This window comes from Muntiacus reevesi, chromosome 3 (genome assembly GCF_963930625.1).
Source record: "Muntiacus reevesi chromosome 3, mMunRee1.1, whole genome shotgun sequence".
Lineage (NCBI taxonomy): Eukaryota > Metazoa > Chordata > Mammalia > Artiodactyla > Cervidae > Muntiacus > Muntiacus reevesi.
In genome coordinates, this window is record NC_089251.1 from 74,920,357 (window position 1) to 74,936,651 (window position 16,295).

Below are 16,295 nucleotides of genomic sequence, written 5' to 3' on the forward strand. Positions count from 1 at the left end.
TTTTGCAGGTGGAGACCACGTGGCTTTGCAAGGCCAGAGTTAATGAAGATCTTATACAACTCACTGGATGACTCCTTTAAACGCCTTATTTATCCTCTCCTTTGTAGAGAGTTCAGGTATGCATCTCATGTTATTTAACTTTGTGTACTGTTTATTTTTATGTATGGTAATAAGCCCATTAAAGCATGCAGTAAATATTTGTCGATCCATTTACCAAGCCAGAGAACTGAGTCAGAATCACAGAGGCTTAAATTTAAGCCTAGATTTCAATCTGTAGAGGCATTCACATGCATAGATCACAAAACATAGCTCTTAATTACAGTATACTTTTCAAATCTTGACCACTTAATGTGTACCCCTTCCAGTTCTGCAGTACCAGTCTTTCAGTTTGACAACCAAGCCAAACAAATGGTTTTATTGATGAGAGGTTTGACTTGGGAGAAACAAACTAAGCAGTTAATAGAGAAGTTAGTTGGCAGCAGTTTCAGAGGTAAGAGAGCCAAGAAAGGCATAAGGAAATCAGTAGAGTGCATGATGAATGTGTTACTACGAGAGAAAGCTAATATATGTGTTTTAAACTCCAAATGGGAGTTGTTTGGAGGAATGATTAGCAGCAGTGATGAGCAAATATTACGAGACTTAAAGTGACCATCTAAATGGACTAGCAGAAGAACTAAGGTTTACAAAGAACTGCAAAAGAGGTGAGGTACTGAATTATTTGTAGGGGAGGAGATGGAAAGAAATGTTGGGAGGTGAAAACCCTCTCTTCTGCCTCTCTCTAACCTTTATCTTGGTAGTTAGCCTTTAGACACCAGCCATGCCTTCATATATTCTTTCCTTTGTGCTATAGATTTTCTTTATTCTGACTTATTTAAAGGTTTTAGCAAGAGTCACCAGAAATCATACATTTGTAGCCATCTCCTCAGCCTCACTAGAATTTATAGCAGCCTTTGTGTTTGTCTCTTTTCCCTTTCCTGGACTTGACCGTTGACTTCGGAGGCATTAGAGTAGGGAGTGAGCAGATACTTTTGGAAAGGATATATAGCTCCTTTCTGTCCAGCTTCTTTTTATCAAGGTTGTTCATTGTCTTGATTCATCTTTTTTAGCCCAGACATCCCTTAAAAATATTGTTTCTTTTGGAACCCTATCTCATTTCAAGTCTGTGAAGTAACATAAATTGCATTTGAGTGCTGGGATATGATGTTTTTAAAAAGGGCTTTTGTTCTTAATGAAGGGAAAAAAAAAGAAAATTATCTTACTAAAATTTTAATTCCCTTTTTGCTATGTGTTTATCATTTTCTTATTTGCATATAACATCCAGTGGTGCTTTTGACATTTTTGTATATATTTGATGTGAGTATCTTTATTGCCTGTGGAATAATCTCATTGAGATTTAGTATATTCAGTTTGGTGTGGGATATTTAATGTATAATTCTTCTCTGACTTTCATTAGCAGTGGCAAGCAAGAGCATTTCCCTTCTCTTTTTATAAAATGCCTGTTGTTAAAAAAATATATCTTATCCCAGTCCATAAGTTGGTTTGCAGACATTGTCTACAGATGTGTCACTTGGTACAAATACTTGTAATTACCTTAACAGCAGTTGAGAGGGAAAGCCCCTTAAGATTTATTTCTTAGAGAAAATTGCTTTAATTCTCTAATTAAAAGGAAGTTTGTCCAAATGTAGAAAAATCGAAAGAATCAGTAAAACACAAAGGAAAAAAAAAGCACATAGTTCCACTACTTACTTTGCCAGGCTTTTTCTCCATTCATGTGTGCATATTAAAAGAGGTCATATAGACTATATTATTTTGCAGCTACTTTACTCAGTTGACTAAAATTCATAGTCTATTTCTACATTTTTGTCTCCTTGACTTCATGATCATTTATCCATGTTTCCTTTTTTTACACATACCTCTTTCATCAAGACTACATTATCAGTATTATCAAGTGTTGTCTTCTATACTGTCTTTTATTTTATCTTGATTTTGCCTCCTCTTTATCTCCATCTTTACTAGGAGAAAATATATCCATGGTTAGTTCAGGATATCATTGTTTCTTATCTGAATAACTGTACTAGGGTCATAGATGATCTCTGTCTTGAATTTCCTAATACATATTCCACATTGCTGTCCTAAAATTCCCATCTGATTATTTCACACTCTTATAACTTAAAATCCTTCAGTGGATCTTCTTTGTCTCCAGACTGAAATCCAAGCTCTTTATAAGAACCTTTCTTCTGCAGCCCTTTGTCTTGATATTTCTTTTTACTTTTTTGTGTGATATTACTTGCTTTTTCTATAAATGAACCATGAACTTTTTATATATGCTGCTTCTGTTGCCTGTAATATTTTCTCTATGCTCTTTAGCCGCTCTCCCTACCTTTGTTTGCTTAACTATTACTTATCCTTCTTGATTCACCTGAGAAGACATTTTTTAAGAAAGTTCTCCTAATTTAGCCATCCCTGTCATGTATATTATATTCATCTGTTTAATTTTTCTGTTTCTTTCACTTGACAGTGATCTCCAGGGCAGGGTTTTTTGTTTTTTTTTTTCAGTTTTGTATCTTTCACACTGATCACAGTACCTTATGTAAGACTGAATACAAATGCTCACTCAATAAATAAAAAGTGAAGATTTAGAAGTACTTGTAATGATATTTGCATGTTGCTTGGCTGAAAATGGGGAGAATGATGTTGAAATATTAGACAAAATGAGGGAAAACTCTTAAGAAACTGAATTAAGCCCAAAAAACAAATGTTTGTAAGCTTTAGTTAGCTATGTATGCCTTTAGATATGTAGATAATTCTACCTCAACACTGACCTGTGCTCTGAATTACTTTTGTTTTTGTGGCTATTGGCATGCACTTTTTTTTTTTTAACCTTGTCTAATAGAGAAGAGATACATTTTATAGATTCTTATTGAATTTCAGGAAATAATACATTAAGAAATTTTGTTAAGTAGATGAATGATGTAGAACTTAGTTTCCAAATGCTTCTTGAGTCCACTGTGCTCAGTCCCTTCAGCTTCGGTTGTGTCTGACTCTCTGTGATGCTGTTGACTGTAGCCCGCCAGGCTCCTCTGTCCATGGGATTCTCCAGGCAAGACTTCTGGAGTGGGTTGCCATTCCCTCCTCCAGGGGATCTTCTCAACCCAGGGATCCAACCTGGATCTCCTGCATTGCAGGCGAACTCTTTACTGCTGAGCCACCAAGGAAGCCCTTAAGTCCAATACAGACATATATTTTTTTATCCTAGAAAAAGTTTTAAAATTAGATTTGTAAAAGCTTCTCTGGATACAGTTGGAGAGTTATTTATATGAGGTATGGTTCTGGACTGATATTAGTATCTGTGATCAAGTCACATCACTGTGAGAAGGCCAAAGGGAATGGAATAGAATGAGAAGATGGCATTGAGAGATACTTAGGTGAAGGGTGTAAAACTAAGTATTGATGGAGGAGGCTACTTGGATTCAATAATTTATCACTAATCATATGTTTATATTTTAAATCAGCTGATAAACTTCAATTTGACATTCTATGTAATGTCCAAATCTTGATGTACTCTGTCTCTATCATATACACAGATAAATATCTGTGTACATGTAGATTTCTTATATAAGGGAGAGCAGATGGAGAAGAAGGGCAGTATGACAAACTCTGCAGGTTTGATGCCACAAAATTGTGGTACATGTATTACTGAAATTAGCAAAAAGAGACTCAGTGCAATTTTGTATGCGATTTTTTTTTTCTCTTAAGTTACTTTGTTATAATGAATGCACTAGTGAGGAATAATTAGACAAAATGAATTGTGTTCTTTTTCTGGAAGAAAATTTGAATGAATGAAAACCTGAATACTTTATCTTTTTTCTTCTCCTTTTCTGTTTCTAAAGAGCCAAACTAACATCAGATGCAGAGAAGGAGTCAGTAATGATGTTTGGACGGAATCTTCGTCAGCTCCTTTTAACAAGCCCTGTTCCAGGGCGTACCTTGATGGGAGTGGATCCTGGTTATAAACACGGTTGCAAATTAGCTGTAATTTCTCCAACTAGTAAGCATATCTTTCATTTTTTTCGTATAGAAGTTGGTTGGTCATAAATTTCACTTCATGTATTTCCTGAGAATGTAGAAATAATCTTAATTTTCAAGGAATAGAAGATGGTTTACTCACAAAAAGGGATATAGGAATCAGAATCATACTTTCTGTTTGTCCTATTTGTTGACCTAAACACTCAACTTTTACTTTTATGCCCTTCCCTGGGTCACAATGGAGATATTGAGGATTAACTGGGTTCAGACTTTAATAACTTTATTTATCCCCCATCAACTTCTATTTGTTATGATGCAGTTATGTATGATACATTTTAATACTGTATATATTTTAAATACCACAAGACATTTTTATTGTTTTGTCCAGTCAGTATTTTTTTTTCCTGTTTACTCATTTATTTGCCCTTTCTATTATCTTCATTTCTTTCTACATTTCTGTGTCCAATTGAGATCATTTTCTTTCTTCTCCAAACTCTAGCCTGTTACTTTTTAATGTGGATCAGGTATTGAAAAATTGTGTCAATTTTTTTTTCTTGACTGAAAGTTTCTGATTTGCCTTCAGATTTAAAAAATATTTTGCTGGATATAGAATTCAAGATTGGCAGTTATTTTCAGTAATTTAAAGATGTCTTTTTTCTTTTTTTTTTTTTCTTTTTTTTTTTGTTGCTGATCACACTCTTTCTTTATCCAGTCTGGTGCTGAATGATATCAGGGCTGTTTCCTGTCTAAGGTTCACCCTAGCGATAATGCCATGAACATCCTGGCATCTGTTCTTGGCTTGTATGTATTAACACAGGGTGTACATCGGGTGTGGAACTGCTGGGTTCTAGAGAATCTGTGCACACAACTTTATCAAATAATCTGGAACTGTTTACCAAAATGGTCAGACCAATTTACACACCCACTGGTAGGTATAAGCATTCCCCTTATGCCACATCATTACCAACATTTATTTTTTTTATTTATTTATTTTTTTGTGTGTGTTTTATTTTATATTTTTTATTTTATTTTTTTTTAATTTTTATTTTTCAGTGGGTTTTGTCATACATTGATATGAATCAGCCATAGAGTTACACAAATTCCCCATCCCGGTCTCCCATCCCACCTCCCTCTCTACCCGATTCCTCTGGATCTTCCCAGCCCAACAGGCCCGAGCACTTGACTCATGCCTCCCACCTGGGCTGGTGGTCTGTTTCACCACAGATAATATACATGCTGTTCTTTCGAAACATCCCACCCTCCCCTTCTCCCACAGAGTTCAAAAGTCTGTTCTGTACTTGATGTCTTTTTTCTTTTCTGACTACTAGTTTCTATTCAGAAGTCAGCCAAAAATCTTATTATTGTTTCTTTGAAGGTAATAATTTTTTCCTTTAACTGATAAAATTTTTTCTTTTCGGTTTTCAAAAGTTTTCTTACATGCTTAGTTCTTTGTGTGTGTGTATTGTTTGTTTGTTTTGAGGGGAGGAGAACATGAATTGTGCTTGAGGTTTGTAGAACTTCTTGAATCTTTTTTCTGGAATTCTAATTACATGTATTTTAGATCATTCAATTTCTTCTATTTCCAATTCTCCTACTTTCCATTGATTGTCTTTTATGATTAATCCTTTATTCTGCTATATCTAATGTGCTATTAAATCCACCCATTGAGTTATTTAAGGTACTATGTTTTTAAGTTTTTGAATTTCTATTTGATACTTATAAAAATGAGTTATAGTTCTGTGGTGAACTTCTTCACTTTTTTTTTTTTATTATTTACATTTTTCTTATGTTTCTTTTGGTTTAAGTTTTCCATTTCTGGAATAACTTTTTCTTTCACATTTAATTCATTCCTGTATTCTTTCATCTTATTTCTGATGTTTTCTAGTTCTGATTTTTTTTCCCTCATTTTCTATAATCTTTTTTTGTTTGGTTTCTTTTTTTATATATTGTTACAATTTTCCCCTGTTTGTGGGCACATCTTTCTGTAAGGATATTCTACTAATCTTTTTTGTTTCCTGATTTGAGAAATAATCATTCTATGTGAAATTTGACTGTGATGCTTTTCTGTTGCTTAATTTTATGTAAAATGAGTTTTCCTCAACTTTTAGGATGGAAGGCTGGGTTAGGGTAGCTGCATATCTCCAGAACTGTCATTTCTACTTTTTCCGAATTATTCAGAAGAAAAACTTTTATATCTATTGGGAAAGAGAGATAGCCTTATACTTGTTGAAATTTGTTTTCTTCCCTTTTATCTAGACTTTTTTTGCCCCCTTTGCCCATACTGTCCTTGCTGTGTGCTTAGTCGCTTAGTCGTGTCCCACTCTTTGCGACCCCAAGGACTGTAGCCCACCTGGCTCCTCTGTCCATGGGGATGCTCCAGGCAAAAATACTGGACTGGGTTGCTATGCTTTCCTCCAGAGGATCTTCCCAACCCAGGGATCGAACTCAGGTCTCCTGCATTGCAGGCAGATTCTTTACCATCTGAGCCACTAGGGAATCCCAGTGTGGATACGATTCTCTACAGTTTTTTTCTCACTGTGACATTTTGTCTTGAATATCCTACAGGTTAGTTTCAAGAGTTCAGAGATCAGAGTTTTCCAATTATTTCTGAACTTACTGTGCAACGTTTATAACTGACCCATAAATTAGAGTATGCAAAAGTCTTCCAGTTTTACTTCCTGGTGTCAAATGAGCCAGTTTTGATTTCTAGGGAAGTACCTTCTGATATTTTCAGGCTTTTTCAGATCTCAGGTCCACGAGATTCTCCATTGTTTCTCTCTGCCTCGTCTGATAGAAATGCTGATACACATTGGCCTTGGTAGTTGTTGGTTCATTGTTCCCACCTGCTCATCTTTTGGGTTTTGTGGGGATACATTTTTTAATAAATATATTCATGGGTTTTTTTATTTTGCTGTCCCAGTTGTTCTTTATGTTATGTATTTTTATAGTATTAATAAATGGCTAGTATATTTTGTCAGTGTTTTTTCCTGCATTTGTTGAGCTCTCATATGGCTTTTATCCTTTACTGTGTTTGTATTGTTTATAGGATAGTTCTTTTTAGAATTTTATGCACACATATACATGCATATACACATATATATTTTCAGTCTGTTTTAAGACTTTTCCAGAATTTATTCTAATCTAAATTAACATAAAGTTTTTATAGTAATATCTCTGCATCTTCTAAATTCATTTCTAATATAATTTATTTATGTCATCTTTCTTTTTCTTGATTGGTATTGCTAAATTTATGTATTTTTCTTAACAGGTGATTTTTAATTTTAAACTTCATTGATCTTCTCTGTTATATGAGTTTTCTTTTTTTCTGTTTCATTTATTTCTGCTTTTTTAACTTTTATCATTTTCTTCCTTACACTTTCTTTGAGATTATTCTACTGGCCTTTTCCTAACTTCCTAAGTTGGTCATTTAGCTCATAACATCTATTCTTTAGGTAGTTACCCTCATATTTTACAATGTATTTCTGGTTGAAATATTGTTTAGTATAGAACAGATCACAGTTCACAAATACGTAGCTAAAAAACTTACACAAGGTCAAGAAATTTACATATCTATAACCCACAGGAAGAAATAGAATAGTATTATAACACTCTGATATATAATAAATTTTCAGTAAATGTTAGCTTTTACTATTTTTGATGTTAAGTGTTTTTAAAAATCATTTCTGTTTTAGGTGTCATGGCATATTATCTAGTTAGTAATGATTTTGTGTAGCAAAATAGAGTCCTAGTAACTCTGAAAGTATCAAAATTTCAGAGTCCTTATGGCAGTATCTGATTAAAGAATATTGAGACAGTAGCATGGAATCATACATGCCATGTGTGAAACAGATAGTCAGTGGGAGTTTGCTGAGTGACACAGGGAGCTCAGACCAGTGCTCTGGGACAGCCTAGAAGTGTGGGGTTGGGTGGGAGGTGAAGCCAGGGTTCAGGAGAGGAGGGGCGTATGTATACCTGTGGCTAATTCAAGCTGATGTATGGCAGAAACCAGCATAATATTGTGAAGCAATAAAGAAATATATATATATATACACACACACATATATATATATAAAGAAAGATTCAGACTGCATTTTAAAAAAAGATAAATCAGTTTGCTTTTCAGTTTCAACTTGCTTAATCAAATCAGTGATGTTTTATGTTTTGTAATTTCTTACAAAATGGCTTATTCCTTTTATTTTTTCCTAAGGTCAGATACTTCATACGGACGTGGTATACTTGCATTGTGGACAAGGCTTCCGAGAGGCAGAGAAAATAAAGAGGCTCTTGCTGAATTTCAAGTATGAAAATAAGTAACCTTTTGAGTACTTTAGTGGCTCAGCCAATCAGAGATAACCTTTGAAGTTCCTAATTTGGAGGGGGTATCAAGGGAAGTGCCTTGATGTGAGAAAAGGAGCTGTGTAAAACCATGCTGGGGCAAATTGCTGGAGAACTCTGCTGTTTGGAGACTGGAAGAATGCTGCCCCCTTCTTCTGCAGCCTTCACTAAACAAAGTTGATAATATGAGCAAAAGTGACTATTTAATTCTTCAGTTTGGGCTTTCTCTTTCTTTCTCCTCCCCTGTCTTCCTTCTTCCCTCCCTCCCTCTCTTTCTTTCTTTTTCATAGATCTGAGGAATGGATTTGGCAGTAGTTAGAAGCTTCAGATGGAGAAGGAAATGGCAGCCCACTCCAGTATTCTTGCCTGGAGAATCCCAGGGATGGCGGAGCCTGGTGGGCTGCTGTCTAAGGGGTCGCACAGAGTCGAACATGACTGAAGCGACTTAGCAGCAGCAGCAGCAGAAGCTTCAGAAATTACTTGAAAACATACGATGTAATTCAGTCATAGTTCTTTATTATCCTTAGAATGTTCTCTTATTCAGTTACATTACATTTCAATTACATTTTATGCAAAGATGGGCACAATAAAGGATAGAAACGTTATGGACCTATCAGAAGCAAAAGATATTAGCAAGAGGTGGCAAAAATACACAGAATAACTTTAGAAAAACAATCTTAATGACTAAGATAACCCTGATGGTGTGATCACTCACCTAGAGCCAGATATTCTGTAGTGTGAAGTCAAGTGGGCCTTAAGAATGATCACTGTGAACAAAGCTAGTGGAGGTGATGGAATTCCTACTGAGCTATTCCAAATCCTAAAAGATGATGCTGTGAAAGTGCTGCACTCAATATGCTAGCAAATTTGGAAAACTCAGCAGTGGCCACACTCAACATTGGTAAAGGACAGTTTTCATTCCAATCCCAAAGAAAGGCAATGCTAAAGAATGTTCAAAGTACTGCAAATTGCACTCATCTCACACGCTAGCCAAGTAATGCTCAAATTCTCCAAGCCAGGCTTCAATAGCATGTGAACCGAGAACTTCCAGATGTTTAAGCTGGATTTAGAAAAGGCACAGGAACCAGAGATCCAATTGCCAACATCTGTTGGATCATAGAAAAAGCAAGAGAATTCCAGAAATACATCTGCTTCATTGACTATGCCAAAACCTTGACTGTGTGGATCATAACAAACTGTGGAAAATTCTTAAAGAGATGGGAATACCATACCACCTGATCTGCCTCCTGAGAAATCTGTATGCAGGTCAAGAAGCAACAGTTTAGAACTAGATGTGGACAACAGACTGGTTCCAAATTGGGAAAGGAGCACGTCAAAGCTGTATGTTGTCACCGTGCTTATTTAATTTGTATGTAGAGTACATCATGTGAAATGCCAGGCTGGATGAAGCACAAGCTGGAATCAAGATTTCTGAGAGAAATATCAATAACCCCAGATATGCAGAGGACCTCACCCTTGTGGCAGAAAGTGAAGAGGAATTAAAGAGCCTCTTGAAAGTCAAAGAGGAGAGTGAAAATGCTGGCTTAAAGCTCAACATTCAAAAAACTAAGATCGTGGTATCTGGTCCCATCACTTCATGGGAAATAGATGGGGAAACAGTGGAAGCAGTGTCAGACTTTATTTTTGGGGGGCTCCAAAATCACGGCAGATTGTGATTGCAGGTGTGAAAATAAAAGACAGTTGCTCCTTGGAAGAAAAGCTGTGACCAACCTAGACAGCATATTAAAAAGCAGAGACATTACTTTGCCAACAAAGGTCTGTAGAATCAAAGCTGTGATTTTTCCAGCAGTCATGTATGGGTGTGAGAGTTGGACCATAAAGTTGAGAGCTGAAGAATTGATGCTTTTGAACTGTGGTGTTGGAGAAGACTCTTGAGAGTCTCTTTTACAGCAAGGAGATCCAACCAGTCAGTCCTAAAGGAAATCAGTCCTGAATATTCATTGGAAGTACTGATGCTGAAGTTCCAATATTTTGGCCACCTGATGCAAAGAACTGACTCATTGGAAAAGACGCTGATGCTGGGAAAGATTGAAGGCAAGAGGAGAAGGGGACGACAGAGGATGAAATGGTTGAATGGCATCACCAACTCGATGGACATGAATTTGAGCAAGCTCTGGGAATTGGTGATGGAAGGGGAAGCCTATGGGGTTGCAAAGAGTCAGACATGAATGAGCAACTGAACTGAACTGTTCACTTACTCTTGCCTAAATATGGTTACTTCTAGATGGGGAGAAAGCTGACTGTTTTTGAGACTGTGTGACCATAAAACATTTCTCCAATCACCTCCTATAATACCAAGTGCAGAGGCAGTGTCTTTTTTTTTTTTTTTTTTGAGGCAGTGTCTTTTATTCTACATAAGTCTGCACTGCCCTTGTGAGATAGTGGAAAGGTTGCTTGGATATGTGAGACAATACAAGCATCATATAATACTGTTTGTGCATTCTGTCCATCTTCTCCTGATTGATTTATAAGCATGCCTTGATCTCATCCTTTTTTTCATTCTGTTTCTTCTTCAAGCTGCAGCACAGTGGTGATTGGAAATGGAACTGCCTGCCGGGAAACAGAAGCTTACTTTGCTGACCTGATAATGAAAAACTACTTTGCACCACTGGATGTCGTTTACTGGTAAAGATATTAGGAATTTTTTTTTTTTTTTTGAGAGTCAAGGGAACTTCTGAAGTTCTTCAGTGATGAATTCTTCTTTCTCTTAAGATGTATATCTCTTTGTCCTCATATATCAATACTCTTCCCATTCTTAAGAGCTTTGCAGGACAATGTAAAGTGTCTGTCTCTTGGAGAAATTTGAGTTTCAGTATCCTAAAACTGCCTACAGATGCAGCAACTTAGGGTTTGGATTAATGGGATTTTCCAGGCTGTACATTGTATGAGGGCTGTAGCTAACTAGTGACTAAGTAGAATAGTGTCCAGGCCCAGCTGCTGTAGACTGTGGATAGCTTAGCCTTCTTCTCCAAAAGTCTTTCTTTTTTTAAATTTATTTATTTTTAATTAAAGGACAATAGCTTTACAGTATTGTCTTCTGCCATATGTCAACCTAGGTCAGCCAAGATCCTTACGCCCCATCCCTCTTGAACCCCCTTCCTGTGTCCTACCCCACCCCACGCTTTTAGTTTGTCACAGAGCCCCGGATTTAAGCTCCCTGTGTCATACAGCAAATTCTCACTGGCTAGCAATTATATTTTACATAGGGTAATGTTTGTGTTTCAATTTGATGTCTGTGAGTCGTTAGTCTTCGGAATTGAGAGCCAAGGTCAGTATTAAAAATTGAGAACTTTGCTGATGTTCCTCTATCGTTTGTCTCTTCATCACATGCTTTCATCTTGTAAGGCATACGGTTGACTCCTAAATAGCTTTGGATTAGGGGACCTAGATCTGTAGTAGTTCTGCTCCTGGATATGTAGTAATTCTGCTTTCATTCACCATTGTTTCCTCACTTTCCTTTTAAACCCCAGATAGCCATCTTTCCCTTTTCCAAAGTACGGTAGAATGCTAATTTAATTCTGTGAGAAAAGGTAGTTACAATGGATGATATCTAGGGGAAAACACATGAGAGCCATCTCCCACTGCTTTTTGAAGAATGTAATTCAGCTAATAAGTATGTGATCAGGATCAAGAAAACAGAAACAAAACCCAGTATAGGAAGAAGAGTGCTAGGATCCATTCTGATAGGCCAAAAGATGGGGGGATTTTATTTAGTGTAGTATTCCTTGGTACATGGAATTGTATTGTAGTTTAGTCCTTGTGCCAAGGGGCTATCCTGGTGGCTCATGGTAAAGAGTCTGCCTGCAGTGCAGGAGACCTGGGTTCAATCCGTGGGTTGGGAATATCCCCTGGAGAAGGGAATGCCTACCCACTCCAGTATTCTTACCTGGAGAATTCCATAGACAGAGGAGCCTGGCGGACTACAGTCCATGGGGCCACAAAGAGTTGGACCGACTGAGTGACTGACCCTTTCACTGCTTTTTTCACTTTTCTATGCCAGGAGTATAATCAAGATGTTAGAAAAGCAAATTCAGGGTAACCAAAGGGGATTAAAAGGTCAATCTGTAGGTGACATGGGATCATGATTCAGGATAGGATCGGGTTGAACTGTCTGTCTTAGCTTTTTTCCCTCTCCTTCATGTTGGTTAGGTCAGTCTAGGAAGTACTGTGAATCTTCCCTATTCTTGCACAGATACACTCAGTCCTTTTGAGAACGTATGACTAGGAACTGACATAGCTAATTCAGTTTCTTTCTGGCAATTTCTCTGATTTCTGTTTAACTTGTTCACATTCAGTTCTGTCACTCGGTCGTGTCTGACTCTTTGCGACCCCATGAACCGCAGCACGCCAGGCCTCCCTGTCCATCAACTATTCCCGGAGTTCACCCAAACCCATGTCCACCAAGTCGGTGATGCCATCCAACCATCTCATCCTCTGTCGTCCTCTTCTCCTCCTGCCTTCAGTCTTTCCCAGGACCAGGATCTTTTCAAATGAGTCTACTCTTCGAATCAGGTGGCCAAATTATTGGAGTTTCAGCTTCAACGTCAGTTCTTCCAGTGAATACCCAGGACTGATCTCCTTTAGGATGAACTGGTTGGATCTCCTTGCAATCCAAGGGACTCTCAAGAGTCTCCTCCAATACCACAGTTCAAAAGCATCAATTCTTCGGCGCTCAGCTTTCTTTATAGTGCAACTCTCACATCCATACATGACCCCTGGAAAAACCATAACCTTGACTAGACAGACCTTTGTTGGCAAAGTAATGTCTTTGCCAAGATCCTTACGCCCCATCCCTCTTGAACCCCCTTCCTGTGTCCTACCCCACCCCACGCTTTTAGTTTGTCACAGAGCCCCGGATTTAAGCTCCCTGTGTCATACAGCAAATTCTCACTGGCTAGCAATTATATTTTACATAGGGTAATGTTTGTGTTTCAATTTGATGTCTGTGAGTCGTTAGTCTTCGGAATTGAGAGCCAAGGTCAGTATTAAAAATTGAGAACTTTGCTGATGTTCCTGTATCGTTTGTCTCTTCATCACATGCTTTCATCTTGTAAGGCATACGGTTTTTTAATATGCTGTCTAGGTTGGTCATAACTTTCCTTCCAAGGAGTAAGCATCTTTTAATTTTATGGCTGCAATCACCATCTGCAGTGATTTTGGAGCCCAGAAAAATACAGTCAGCCACTGTTTCCATTGTTTCCCATCTATTTGCCATGAAATGATGGGACCAGATGCCATGATCTTAATTTTCTGAATGTTGAGCTTTAAGCCAACTTTTTCACTCTCCTCTTTCACTTTCATCAAGAGGCTCTTTAGTTCTTCGCTTTCTGCCTTAAGGATGGTGTCATCTACATATCTGAGGTTATTGATATTTACCCGGCAATCTTGATTCCAGCTTGTGCTTCCTCCAGCCCAGCATTTCTCATGATGTACTCTGCATATAAGTTAAATAATCAGCATGACAATATATAGCCTTGACATACTCTTTTTCCTATTTGGAACCAGTCTGTTGTTCCATGTCCAGTTCTAACTGTTGCTTCCTGACCTGCATACAGCTTTATCAAGAGGCAGGTCAGGTGGTCTGGTATTCCCATCTCTTTCAGAATTTTCCACAGTTTATTGTGATCCACACAGTCGAAGGCTTTGGCATAGTCAATAAAGCAGAATTAGATGTTTTTCTGGAACTCTCTTGCTTTTTTGATGATCCAGCAGATGTTGACATTTTGATCTCTGGTTCCTCTGCCTTTTCTAAATCCAGCTTGAACATCTGGAAGTTCACAGTTCACGTATTGCTGAAGCCTGGCTTGGAGAATTTTGAGCATTACTTCACTAGCATGTGAGATGAGTTCAATTGTGCGGTAGTTTGAGCATTCTTTGGCATTGCCTTTCTTTGGGATTGGAATGAAAACTGACCTTTTCTGGTCCTGTGGCCACTGCTGAGTTTTCCAGATTTGCTGGCATATTGAGTGTAGCACTTTCGCAGCTATTCACAAAATAATGTTCACATTAATTTGATATAAATATCTTGCATACCTTTACAGTGATTGTAAATAGAACTTTCAAATCATTAAAGACATTAAATAGTGAAGACTTGTTGGATTTTATCTGAATTTGCCTAGAGATTCTCTCCTTTCTTGAACTTGCAGCAGTGCGTGGTAGTAGAAAGAGGGTGAGCTTTGGAGCCAGAAAAATCTGTGTCTATCTTTTGTTGTTACCATGTGCTAGTTATGCATGTTTGGAAGTCTTACTCCGCCTCTCTGGTCTTCTCTTTCCCTCATCATTAAAGTGGGGAATGCTTTAATACCTGGCTTACTAAAAATGCAGTAAATGTGTAAATAGATCAGAAAATGGAAAGAAAAAGAGAATGCTTTTGCTTTCAGTAATAACATTTTAAAATTTTCTTTATAATTATTTCCATATTCAATATTAAAGCTTTCTTTAATATTTCTTTTTTTGTTGTATTAAGAATTGCTTTACTATATTACTTTGTATCTCTGTAAAGGAGCACTGTTTTCATGTTAATTTTGTTCCCCAACAGAATTCTTTCATTGCTTGTAATTAGCTTTTCAATTCATTTTCTTGGATTTCAAGAGAATATATGATCATATCATTTGTAAAAGGTATTGAATTTATCAATTGTTTCTCTAGTTGTAAACCTTTTTATTTTCTTCTATTTTTACTGGTATCATACAGTATCTTTGAAAAGCTATTAAATAGTAATGATAGTGGGTTTTGTCCCCTCCTTTAGTTTTATTAGAATGCCTCTAGTATTTCCTTTAAGTATGTTACTGACTTTGTATATATTTTTTAAATTATTTAAAGGAAATAGTCTTTGTTTATGAGGGTTTTAAAAATACAGATTCCTATTGTACTTAAAAAATCAAAAATAAAAGATAACATTAATGCTTTTTCAGAATTTTGCCATAATTTTCTCTAGAGAGTTTTTTTTCCCTCTTTTGATCAATATGCTGAATTCCAAAAGTAGTAGATGTCTTACAATTGAACCATCTTTGCAGTTCTAGTGTGAACTTTATCATAGTATATAATTCTTTTAACATACTTTTGGAATATATTTGCTAGTATTTTATTATGTGCTTTTGAAATCCTCAAATGATCAAATACATCATCAGAATTTACAGTGTCAGCTTTAGGAAAATCAGCTGTTCAATTTCATTTTGTTATCATTTTGCCAGAAGAAACATATCTTTATGAAGAAACCATGTTTTCTCATCCAATGCCTTGACATGGCATTGCAAGCTACATTTAACTTGAAATTTCCAACCTTTCTTTGGCAGTCATTTTTAATATTCCTGAACAGATAATCTAATGGGCATTCCCATAATTCTGTCAGCTACTTATTTATCCTGAAAAACCTTTTCCTGACATATCCACAGCACGTTTCTTCTTATCTATTCCTTCTAACAACTTTTGCCCTGATTTACCTGCCATAGGTTAACATACAGCATGATTTATCTTGTAACTTGTAAACCTCATGCATTCTGACCCATCTATCCAACTTCTGTATCAATCATTTCTCTTAATAAACTCTGGCACTTAAACCTTCTATGGAGACAATCATCCAAAGCTTCAGTCTCAATTACCAAAGGAAAAAAAAAAATCTGAATTAAGTTATAGATTATAAGATGTTGGAGCTTAGTTTGTCACACATGTTTAAAGTTGGAGGTGTTTGTGAAAAAATGACACAGTATTACGTGTATCATTTGTTTTAAGTATGTGCTAGAGTAATTGGATCAATTCTCTGGCCCATAGTAGATATCACTTTATTTTTTGAGTATCTGAGTATTTGTTCCCATTCATTTAAAAATATCACACTTGATTATTTTCTCTTTTTTTTCAATTCCTGTTTCTCCTTTTGTAAAAAAAAAAAGTTTCCTTCTGTGTAGTAATGGTGA

At 36.6% G+C, this 16,295-nt stretch overlaps 1 protein-coding gene across 2 annotated transcripts in view; it reads left to right on the forward strand.

The window, feature by feature from the left end:
• The window catches only part of SRBD1 (S1 RNA binding domain 1), a 229,504-nt gene that overhangs the window by 55,330 nt on the left and 157,879 nt on the right, over positions 1 to 16,295 (forward strand). For both annotated transcript variants that reach the window (XM_065927372.1, XM_065927371.1), the window contains exons 11-14: positions 9 to 116; positions 3,891 to 4,048; positions 8,234 to 8,324; positions 10,900 to 11,007. In XM_065927372.1, the coding sequence (XP_065783444.1) occupies positions 9 to 116; positions 3,891 to 4,048; positions 8,234 to 8,324; positions 10,900 to 11,007 (465 nt within the window). The remainder of the gene's footprint in view (positions 1 to 8; positions 117 to 3,890; positions 4,049 to 8,233; positions 8,325 to 10,899; positions 11,008 to 16,295) is intronic.